Source organism: Thunnus albacares, chromosome 14 (assembly GCF_914725855.1).
Source record: "Thunnus albacares chromosome 14, fThuAlb1.1, whole genome shotgun sequence".
In the NCBI taxonomy this organism is placed as follows: domain Eukaryota; kingdom Metazoa; phylum Chordata; class Actinopteri; order Scombriformes; family Scombridae; genus Thunnus; species Thunnus albacares.
The window spans coordinates 12,953,694-12,966,183 of record NC_058119.1 but is presented as its reverse complement, the minus strand read 5'-3'; the positions used below and the strand labels follow the sequence as shown (position 1 = coordinate 12,966,183).

General features: G+C 37.8%; 1 protein-coding gene and 1 long non-coding RNA gene across 4 annotated transcripts in view; one reads left to right on the top strand and one right to left on the bottom strand.

The window, feature by feature from the left end:
- khdrbs2 (KH domain containing, RNA binding, signal transduction associated 2) overlaps window positions 1-10,612 on the bottom strand; it is a 75,864-nt gene extending 65,252 nt beyond the window's left edge. For all 3 annotated transcript variants that reach the window (XR_006407000.1, XR_006407001.1, XM_044371964.1), the window contains exon 1: window positions 9,569-10,612. Coding sequence is in view for 1 of the 3 variants with exons in the window: in XM_044371964.1 (XP_044227899.1) it covers window positions 9,569-9,659 (91 nt within the window). In the remaining 2 variants the exon portion in view is untranslated. The remainder of the gene's footprint in view (window positions 1-9,568) is intronic.
- LOC122996492 lies at window positions 3,437-8,936 on the top strand. Its single transcript, XR_006407002.1, has 3 exons — window positions 3,437-3,677; window positions 5,097-5,291; window positions 8,518-8,936. It is a non-coding gene; the product is annotated as an uncharacterized LOC122996492 (long non-coding RNA).
- Window positions 10,613-12,490: the final 1,878 nt, after the last annotated feature.

Below are 12,490 nucleotides of genomic sequence, written 5' to 3'. Positions count from 1 at the left end.
TTTGTCAAACAGATCCAAGAGCGAATGGCAGATGCCAAGTGGACTCACTGTTTCTTACATAGGGAAAAACTAGCAACAAAGCAGCTGTCACCAGAACTGCATGAAGTCATGAACGTGACTGTGAAAACGGTGAACTATATTAACAAAAATGCACTCAACTCAAGGTGTTCTGCTGTTCTGTGTGAAAGACTTGATGCAGTTCATTTGCAGCACCACAGTGAAGTGAGATGACTTTTAAGAGGATGTGTGCTTAATTGCCCTTTGGAACTGAGAAAAGAAGTGCACACATTTCTGGAAGAGCAGCACTCCCCTCTTGCTGAGCATTACACTGATGGCAACTTTTGTGCAAAACTGGCCTACTTATCAGATATATTTGACCAGTTAAATCAGCTCAATATATCAATGCATGGCAGCAACAGCACAGTGTTTTTGATTTCAAACAAGATTGAGGGCTTCAAGAAAAAACGTATCTTTTGGAACAGGAAAGTCAAGGAGGGACAATTTGACATGTTTTCACTCCTAAGTGAATCTTTGGAGGCCTCCTCATGTCAACATATCCAGTGCTATAACCCAGCATTTGACTCAGTTGTCACAAAAGTTTGCAGACTACTTTCCAGAGGACCCACAACATGGAAACCTTTGGACTTTGGACCCTTTCTCCGTTGATCTTGCTTCAGAAGACATGCCTCTGTCCGCTGTGTTGGAAAATGAACTGATGGAGCTATCAGCAGACAGCAGCCTGAAGCTTCAGCTCACTCAAGTTGACCTTGCATCATTCTGGATACTGGCTGTAAGTCAATATCCCTCTCTGTCAAAACGAGCAATCAAATTTCTGTTGCCTTTCACCACCACCTATTTATGTGAGTCAGGGTTTTCCATTGTGACTGTCACAAAATCCAAGGCAAGGAACAAACTGAAAGCAACTTTGACTGCTACACTGCATGTCAGCCTCTCACCCATCCCACCATGACTTGATCTCATTATTTCCCAAAAGCAAGCCCAAGTGTCTCACTGAGGGTAAGCAGAATATTTATTTTGGTCATTACAGCTGGCAGTGGTAAAACAAATATTTACAGCCCAGTTTATTTTTTCTCCTTTTTTGTCACGTTATGTTTTTTTCTCATTTATTTGGGAAGTTGGTCCTCGGAAATTTTTTAACAATCAGAGGTGGGCCTTAAAGTAATAATCTTGAAGATTTTCATTTAAATAAATGTCTGTTAAGTCAGTATATATTGCCAAATGAGGTAACACGATGGTGATTGAGCCTATGGCCTACTGATGAAAGCCTCTCCATTTGCAGTATTACGAACTGGTGTTGGTGGAGACATTCCCAGGAAAAATCACAAGTGGCGCACAGTCAGTGACACATTTTCCATCACCCAGCAGTGGTTGGTCTGCCAGAGAGGGTAGGCGGAGCTAATGCACCAGATTTGCACATCTTCAACTCATGTCAACACATGTCACTACTATCCATACCCAAATCTGCGCCCATGTTGAGAACCCCTGCTTTATTGCACTGTAGGCATTTACATCAACTGCAGTAAAGGGACAAAAAACAAAGCCTTTGTCGAGTGCTGCCATTAGCCCGTAGACAGCTTAATTATTCACTAATTTCTTCTACCTACTGAATAGTATATCTATAATAATGGCTTCACAATGGGAGCAAAAATTAATCCATCTAATTACTCTCCGATAACTGATTGTTTGTTCACATCAAACACAGAGAGAGGTAATGGCACTCTGCTCGGCAGAGTGAACCTGGTGGGGGAATGGACTGTGAGACGTGCAATTAGCTTTAGCCTTTTCCACTCTGGACTGATGAATGTAAATGCGTGAGGTTGGAAATATGTGCCACTGTTTGGCCACATGCTGTTTGTGTGTTTTTAACCAAGCTGCACTGAAGCAAACTGCATTCAGCTGTTGAAACTGTGATAAAGTATTAAATCTTAAATCTAATTATAATGCTGTCTTCAAATACTCTGCTTAATGTGTGATGAAAAGTGAAGTAAAAACGTAATTAGTATTCATACCAATTACATATTAAAAATCAAGCAAATTATACACATTTTAATCATGATGGTGTTTCAATAATCATATTTATTAAAGTTACTTACAGTCCAAACAGGGAGAAAACATCCACCAAAAATTCAGCTATGGTAGACAACATGGTCCTTACCTGATAGATGTCATATACATACAGTAATACTTTATAGGTTCAGTTTCTCTTTTATATTATAACTGTAAAAATATACATATAATATACTAATTTAACACACCTATATTATAATAGTGTAGGGGGACAAAACTCAGGAATATAAGAGGAAAAGTTTAATTCTTTCAAAAACATTATGATTCCTTTTGGCCTAACAGTCTGTCAGTGTAGGTGCAGGGCGCACACACACACAAACACACACACACACAGACCCAATGACCTCTGACCTAAAAGCATAAGGATGTCAAGGAAACATTGGACAGAACTAAAAACCGAGCCTTCTCACCACCACTCATGGAGAGAAAATTGAACTGGAAATTAACAACTTCGCTTTTCTTTTCAGATACAAATAGACTGCCCAAACCTGGATGGGCCACCGTTTCTTCCTCTGCTATCTAACTATCTCTTAGGTTGTAAATTTTGGGAGGAGCCACATTCCTTTGAGTGGCTCTCTCTCCTCCTCTCCTTTTTCCTTAATGCACAGTAAATGTCTGAATTGGTCAGAAATGCCACTAAATGTGTAAAAATATGTAACTGAACTTATCTAACCAATGTTCACTTTTACTGTGTTTTAGAACTATTAATTAGATTGATTGAAGTTGAAGTTGATTGAAATTTAAACTCTGCTTCAAAATGTGTTAATTATAAGTCACATATATAATTGCATTGGATTTATTTGATATTAACCGGTGTGTGTTATTTAGATATGGTTTGCTTGCTGGGATAATGCAGATTTAATTACAGATTAGGAAATTAAGGTTTATTGGTTTTATTCTGTATTTTATGTGGTTAATCAATACTGCAACTTCTCAGTGTTTCCTCATTGGTTCATGACGTGTTGATGAGATTGGCATTGGCAACAGAAATGAGTGAATGTTCAATTTATAAGCGCATAATTTTCAGATATTCGATAGGAATAAAATTATCTCCCTTTTTTTTAAAGGTCAGTTTTTCTCTACACACAAAGGAATTAATTAGTAATCAATGTGGTCCCTCAAAAGAGCGCCAAGGATCCTTATGACTGAAAGCTGAAAGCTCCAGAAAGAGGCTCAACTAAGAAGCAAAAGACTGTAAAGATGCCTAAGCTACAAGCCATGCCACACCGTTCTCCATTTGAATGTATATTATCTTCATAATCTCCTATTTTTATCTTGTAGTTAAACTTTTATAGACTTTTCCGAGGACGCTTCTGATTAATCCATGTATCCAACTCTGCAGCCTGCCACTGAATGCACCGAGACCAGGACAACTCCCTGCTGTGTGTGTCTACTATGTGGCCTCAACTAAGTCTGAGACTGGATTCACCCTCCTGAAAGCAGTGAACCAAAGTGCTTCACTTAACCTGCCGCAGCTTTCTCATCTGGCTGTCACTCTGGCAACCCAAGGATCCCCAAGTCTGCTTCGCCTTGTTCAGCGCTTTCCGGGAAGTTCGTCTCCCCATCAGCCATTCATCACCACAGAAACAGTAGGAAAACTATCTACTATGGTTCTGTCTCAGAGTTTATGCAAGAGCTATTTAAAAATTAAATTTTTATAGCTAGTACAGATAGAGTCTTGGCCCATCATTGCAATTTTGACTCATTATTGATAACATTCATGTTAATTCAGTCATTCTGTCAGCAATAACTTGTTAATTTACCCATTCATTCATGTATCCATCCATTCATTCATTTTAGTTGTATATATGTATACATATGAAGTTATTTATGCTTAGTTTTCCCCATTAATCCCTCTTCCTTGGTTGTTAATTTTGATTTATAGCCAAGTCGTTGTATTTGTCTTTTCCTTTATATCAGAAATGGAGATCACTGTATTTAGAGTTCATGACAGAGTGCATGTTTTATATGTAATATGTTGACTTGTGGTCCAATTTTGGCCCATTGTCATTATACAGAAGCACAGTTACTACTACTTCTACATATTTTCTTACATTTTGATGAGGAAGAATTGACATTGATTAGAGGTGGATGGAGGGACAGGAAGGATATATCTTAAAAACCAGGAGATCAACTGATATTTAAATGATAGATGAGCAGAGTGCCTCCCAGAAAAAGGACAGAGGCATTGTTGCAGTTTCAAGCTTTCGGGACCAAGTAAAGGTGTCAGGAAACAACAGCAAATAAATACCACGAGTGCCAGCTGATTGCTTTATATTTTTGCATTCTTGGCCCTTTTTCTGTTTAATTTTCTTGAAGAAAATGTAATAAAAAGATTTCTTTTTGGGTGCAAAAAAAGAACCATTTTAAGCTTTTTATTATAGACAGTGGAGGGAAGACAGGAAATGATTGAGAAAGAGATGCAAGAACAGTCCCTGGCTGAACTCAAATGGGGATGTTGTGGTTCATGGTCAGTGTGTTAACCCTTAAGCTTCAAGCGCAGCCCATAAAAAGATTTTAAAAGAAAGAGAACATGGATCATCACAATTAAATGGGTAGTTTTTGTAGTTGCCCCCCACCCCAATATGTTGTAGTGTAGTTGTGTAGTTGTGATATTTTGTTGCATTAAAGGATCAAATATACTGGAGGTCACTTCAAATTTGCACCTAACAACTGAATTGAAAGTGATTTACCAAATATATTCCAATGAACCCACAGAATATGAAAAGGCTTGTATAATATTTCTTTATTTAGAACTTCCCTATTATATGTGAACATTCAAGAGGCACAGAAATATAATCTGATATCTAATATCTTTTGTCTGAGTGCTGCAGCTATGGCTCAGCCACTCATTTCTATTGCTCGAAATGCTTGTGACCTTGGAATTTAATTGTATTCGACCCATGCACTCATTGTAAGTCACTCTTGATAAGAGTCTTGGCGAAACGCTGAAAATGTAATGCAACGTCTCACTTTCCTGAAATGTAATTTTTGTGTCCTTTTGATAGGTCGTACCACATGGGGTGGTGTTTATCTGTCGCTACGAGTTGAGTCATTGCCGGGTACTGAGCAGGCCATTCTATAATGGACAAGATGGAAATGTGATCAACAATTTATAAACAAGAGAGAGAGATTAAGTCGAAATCAATTCTTAGAGTTTAGGGAGGGTGAAGCACCATCCAGATCAAATTTATGAATAAAAGGTAAGACATGCTTCTTTTTTTAGAGTTATATTTTCAGATTTGGCTGACAAGCACTGAGCAGGCTACTTGTGTGTGTCTGATTATGTGTTCAGGAAAGCCTGTGCTCTTGCAATATGTATTTGACATTAATTGTATTCTGTACCGTGCAAAAAGCAGCAACCCAAGTCTCACATATTCACAGTATGAGTACAACTGCTATCACCTTCACAGTAGGGCTGCAACTAACAATTATTATCATTAACGATTTTTGTCGTTTGGTGTATAAAATGTCAGAAAATGGTGAAAAATGTCGATCAATGTTTCCCAAAGCTTAAGGTGCAAACTAAAATGTCTTGTTTTGTCCCCACCATATTCACATTTAAGAAGCTGCAATCAGAGGATTTCAGTATTTTTCCCTAACAAATGACTCAAAATGATTCATTGATTATCAAAATGATTAATTTTGTCAACTGGCTAATTGATTACTCAACTAATCGTTGCATCTCTACATTATAGTCTCTCATTGAAGCTTACCATTTCAATATCTAATTATATCTCTCCATTACTGACTAAGTATAACTAAAACTGTGACAGTACATTGCACAGGTTTCTGCATTACCTCATTTATTTTAATCACTGTTAAGTGAAAGGGTCAAGTGAAAGGATTTGAGCATCAGTGTCACAGAATTAACTTTATTCTAGTCTAATCTGTTATATTCTTGTCTAGCATAGACTATACTAGGTAAAGAAAATAACCTAATTTGTTTATTGGTCCATTCACATGTAAAGTAGTGGGTGAAATATTGATATACAATTCATGCAGGCAGAATATTCTCATTAACTGCTGCTTACCTCACCTTTTCTAAGGATGTGTCCTCCCTGTGTAAACATGACAACCACAGGAAAGTGTAGCCCAGTGTTTAAGTGTTAGTTTGAGTGTTCAACAGAAGAATGACTAAATGTAGGGAGAGAACAAGCATGACGGTTCCAAAGATGTGGTGTTTCACATCAAAGTCAGTTTAAGCTGAGATCCAAAGGACATTAAACTGGCAAAATCATCAAATCCCTTGAAGTTAAAACACTGTAGTAAAGTTAATAGATGAAAGGCGTTTCTAATGCTCTTGCTTTCTTATGCTTTACCTGAAATGTGCCATGATGTTGGTTCTCCGTATATACTCATTTTTATTCAGAGATGCCTATCATGCAGATTTATTTGTATTGTTATTGTGTCTGCCATTTCTGAGGGCACAATGAGCAAAAATGTCATCCTCACCCTGAAAATCAGAATAGCGCACTTGCCAAATTGGATTAATGTTCCCCTCCTTGTCCATCAATTGCCTCCACTCTCTCTGTCTGCTTTGCTTTTTACCTTATTAGAAATTCCTTTGGTTGTCTGGGCAGGACTGGGCTATTTGGCATGTAGGCGAACATCTCAGAAAGAAAACCACTGGGATCTGTTAAAGGGTTCCTTTTCTTGTCTCCAACTTCAACCTGCTTTTTAAACAACTACGCTTTTCTTCAGTCACAGGCGAAGTAAAGAAACACATGAAGGAGCTGACTTTCATCTGTTAATCTGAGCAAATGGGTTCATATGTAATTTAAATGAGCCTACTTAGTGTCCAATAAGGAACAGTTTTGGGTGGATCATATGATTGCCTTAAGGGAAAACTGGTTGACAGCTAAAGTTATATCAATTTTGTTTGAATGTATTTGACTAAAGTTCACTATTACTATTACTTTCACTTTAAAATAAAACAAGACGCTTACACTCCCATCTAAAAAATCATTTTCCTCAGCCACCCTCTTGTGTCCAAGGAAAGAGCTTTGTCCCAAACAGCTTTAAATCTGCTCAAATAAAGAGACACACAAATTTTAGAGGCAACATCATTTAAATACCTAAGTAATTCATTTCATAAATATGGAGCTGATAACTGAGACTGCAGTAAATCCATGCTATGCTGTTTACGATTGTGCGCGATGTGAATAATGCAGGATTACATGCTGTGCTATTCAGTGATAAATCGCTGTGAATCTATAAATCTGCAAATGCAGTTTATCTTGCTGTCCACTGATATGCATGATTGTGCATTATCCATGGGCATAGACTGACAAAACGATAACAAAAGTGGATAAAATTATGAACATTATTTCACATGCTGCCCACGGCTGATTATGTTGAACATTTTCAGTGTTGACATTATGACACTGACAGTTTATTATACTGATTGTCCCCTGTTGTGTGTGATGCATACAATCTTCTGTCTTGACTTTGCAAAGTGAATTCTTTTCACAGATACAGACGTTAATCTATTGTAGTGTATTACAGTGTATTATACTGTATTGTTGACTGCGCTGTATTGTATATTATGGGGAACTGTAAGTGAGGTGAACACCCAACTATGCATAAAATGAACCATATGCAACCTAAATCTGGATAATATCTGTTATCAATCTATAACAATTCACTAAAAACTGCTTTAACTGACTGAAATAAACAAATAAATAACAAAACATGACAGTAAGCGAATAAATGCGTAACACCATTTTACACACTAATTGCCGTACACTCTGCCAGGTATGATAAGGACATCATTTTTGTTTATATCCTGGCTATGTGAGTCGGCCTTTAGTAAATTTGGCACTAGTGCACCGTGTGACAGATGATTCCATTTGCATCACAGTTAGCGACAAGAGCAGAACTGTCAGGTGTCTCATCAACACATTTCAACAGGAAATTGGACACTTCCATTCAGTCCCAGAGGAGGACCGAAAGTGTTAACTTGTCTGTGTGAAATGCTCTTTATATTTTACTGTCCAAATAATCATGATATTTGAGTTAAGCTCTGCTCATGATGATATATGTAGAGTACATGTTAACATACTGTACAGACTTAACGTTTTTCTTGAAGGCTTACAGTCAACATATAGAAGAAATGTATGTTTAATACATTTAATTGTACGTTCAAATGTACATAAGTTTATACTTTGTTTTGACACATGGATTGGCTTGCCTGTATGTGAGCTGAGCAGCTTTGCGTGTATGGTGACAGCAAGTATTTATTCATTCATTCATTCACCAAAGTGAAATGTTACGCAAACCTTTATTGGTGCTACTTTAGGATTATTTCTACCCACCATGTGCAATCAGGGCATAAAAGAGGAAAAAATGTGAATTTACACTGGTGAGTGCAGAAGGTACATCCTCATTCTGAATAAGCCGAGCTGAGCTCTTGTGTTCTCTTCACAGTGGCAAGTTCCCCATCAAAAGTCACACATTCTCAGTATGTGAATGAGACCAAGGCTACCTGCAGTATGAAGAAGTACTTTAAATGCTGCACGCTCAAGCTGATTACACAGCCCTGCAAGACATAACGTTAAGTCAGAGGAACGACTGTAGAACATCTGTCTCCGTGGCATTTAGTCCCTTCTGTGTTCTTCATGACAGTTATCAGCTTATTGATGTAGAGAGGAGATTCTGATGCTTAACTATGGTTATCTAAATACTGTATTAAACAGATTTCTTAAGCATACTAGAATCTTTGACTCCTGCTATAAAATTCCTTACATGTCAGCCTGCACTGCATCTCTCAGAGGGACTTGTAAAAATATCAACTGTTTATGATATTTGATTATTATGCTTCATTTATGATGAAGAAAAGTCATGGAGGATGTCAAGTTTGCCAGAAAACAAGTCCTTTCTGACAATATGCAGTTTGTTTTAATCTGATAAGGAGATGAAACTACACTCATCTGATATGAAGTAACAGTGTTTACAAATAGACAACAGCTGGCAGGGCTATTTATCTAACAGCACAGTGTAAAACTAATCAATCATACAATTAGGGCAATTAGTGCTTTCACCATTTTCATCCTGAGGCCATACAGCACTGCTCTGTGAACATTTCCAATTTGTTTTATGTGTGTAGCGTGCCAATGCTTGACCTTGGAGGGCAGTGGGGGTTAGGAGCCACAGAGGAGGGGGGAAGATGTCTCTATGAATTTACCCACACTTTACTTCCTGTGCCCACTATATAGTAAAGGTCCACACTTGATGGTGAAAAAGTTCTACACAGGAGCCAAAAGGCAATTCACCCATTAAACAAGCCACAGTGTATTCACTGCCACCCAGCAAGCGTTAGGAGTCAAGGACAATGTTTAAAAATAAGCTTTCACTATAGGTCATTGTACTTCCCCAATAGGCTAGGCAATAGTGTTTTTGTTCGCAGGGAATATGGTGAATCACTGGTAAACAAATATTTAACGCTCAGAGTAGATTTGCTTTAGAAAAAGATACTTACCTTCTGCAAGCAGGCGCACCGCATGCACAAAGGAGGGGTCCAAGCTGTTTTTCTCGGCCACCAGTTCAGGTAAGTGCTTATCTGGATGCATTATTATTAATACAGCGGACCTCTTCACCGGCCGTGCAGGTGAGACGACAGGAGTGCTGAGCGTCGGAATGCAACTATGAACCTTCCCGCTCCTGCTGTCGGTTTGCTGTAGTCTACCAGTCCTTATGAGCACCACGAGCAAAGCCCCTCAAAAAAAAAAGAAAGAAAGAAAAAAAAAAAGAAAACTAGTCGTCCCAGGTCTCCAAGATGCTTGAGTGGAGGTTGAGTTGTGGTTCAGAGGTGTGAGCCCATCTCTGCCACCGCTGCCTGCTGCCTCTCCTCGGCACCCCGCCAGACTGGGTCTGCAGACCGCGCTGCTCCCCGCCCCACAGCAACATTATTGGCCATGCTCTGGGACTGGCGCTGCTGGAAATCAAAGAGGCTCCCCGCCGAGCGCATACCAATCAAACCACGTGCTTGGAGGGAATGAATAAAAAAAAAAGTTAAGGTTACACCTGTCAGGGCTCTGTTGTAGATTCAATTGATTTTATGAAAGTATTATGCAGCTTATGTTTCAAACACTCCCTTATGAGAAAATACATGTTAGACTCCTACAATAAGCAATAGCAGTGAGTATAAGTATTGTATGTTACATCCTAGCTATATAAGTCACTGTAGTCACACTATAAGTCCCTTAAAGAGCATACTATAAGGCTATCATTTTAGTTACGGGGTTTTATAGGCTGTCAGCAGAGCTTGAATTATAGCTGACTTTGATAAGATATAGTTTAATTATAGCTAAATAAGTAATGTCATACCAGTAAAGAGATAACACCTTATCAGCAGCAAACGTTTCTTATCCAATTATTTTCTCAAGGCAAACTATAATGTAATGTTGTTGCCTGTGAGTTCCTTGAATCCCAGAGTTTTCAAAGTTCATCACAGTGTAACTTGTTCTTCTGGCAAACTGTGAAAAAATGTTTTATATATACATCTGCAGAGAAGCCTGCGGGACAGAAACGCTGTCCAGCTTTCTGTGTCGCTGTCCATGGTACTGAACCCTGCCTACGTGCCTGAGATATACTGTAGGCCTATATATCTGCATGATGGTGCATACGTGTTCATTTCTGAAGCTCAAGATATTGTTTTTTCATTACATGTGGCCTAGATTAAAGTGAACAATGAAGATAAACAACATAAAATATCTTATTTCTATTATCTATTTTCCCAACATATCTGTTTAACAGTCCAAAAATAAGTTATATGTGCCTTTTTGAATGATGTATGGGAAGGGAGGGATACAATGTCAGTGCTTTCATTTCTTGTTTCCTGTTTGCTGTGGATTGTACTTTGGTTAATATATGAGTATTTGAGTTTTTACTCATTTGTTTTGTCTCAGTGTGTCTTTGTAACCCAATCCCAATTATTGTTGAATTATTTGGTACCGTACAGCCGCAGCATTGTGTGCTCCTCTGAGACAATGAAGTCTATTTTATCTTATCAATTTAGTTTTAAATCTCAATTTTTTTTAAAAAAATACCAACACAAAAGACAGTTGTTTTTTTTCCCAAATGTTGCATCATGGCTTTATTTATTTATTTATTTTTTATCCCTAAGCAAATATGTATACTATAGCTATACAGAGTATTTTGATACAAGAAGATTTATTCAACTTACCTTATTATTTGTTGGCTAATAAAAGAGCAGAGCTGCAGCTCCTGATAACATTAAACAACACTGAGTCCCAGACAGCATGAGAGACAGGATAATGTTTTAAGATAAGATTATCAACTCCTGTCCTCTAAATTAAGTGGGATGGTCTAATTGAGGTTAAATGGGGTCAAGTTTTTTCTTGCTTGTAAAGTGAATAACATGACAGTAACTTTGGAAGCAATGCCAGTGGTGTCAGAAATGTAAGTGTGGACACTTTCGGAGACAGCATCTCATATGAACTGCCTCTCTTATACACTAGCTATAATATTGACTTGAGCCCTAAAGCAATATGCAGCGCAGCATGCGGGCTGCTTTACAAACTCACAAATGAGTTTTGAGCAGAAGAGGCTGGCAAATGACCAATTCTAGTCTATTTGACCTTTAGAGTCGATACCGGCTGCACTGATCAGAATCATAAAGACTGTGGCTGAATTACAGACACTGGTGTTAACTGAATAAAAAATCATTATGATATTATGTGGGTTCATTTTTTCTTTATATGCACTAATTTGTTAGAATGATTTATGGTTCAAAATACAAGTCTTTAAAGTCATTGTCCAGTAATAAGACACAATTATATTTGTCTGTAAATATTGTTCTTTTAGAGGTGTTCAACACAGTAAGAACTGATCATAAACAGGAGAATTATATAATTTCAAAATTTGCTATGGATGTGCGTAGAACTTTATTCATTCTAAATGTAATTGTAGCTGTCTTTCATTCAACCCATAAGGTGTCATGGGATTAAAGATGAGTATTAAGTATTACATTAGTTTGTTTGGGAGATTAAAAGAGACCTTTTCTCTGTACATCTGTACACATATTTAGAAAACATTATTATCTGATTTGATGCTGTAGCTTTTGCTAATTGCTGTTGCTGCCTATTTCTGAAATACCAAGCAGGACTATATTGATTATAGTCCTGCTTGATTGTAGTGTCTTCATCACTTTTTTGATTGGCGATTTATGTCTTTCTCAAATGAGAAACAACTTTATTTTTCTTCCGCTTGATAGCCTAAAACAACGATTAGGCTATTGGTGGCCTGTACTGTCTGTGCATTTCATGCTTGCTGAACCTTCACTGATTTAATTCTGTCCCATGAAATGATTTATGATGATGATGATAATCCTGCTGCTGTTACAGAGGCTACTAATGGTGATGATGACTGTTAATGTGTT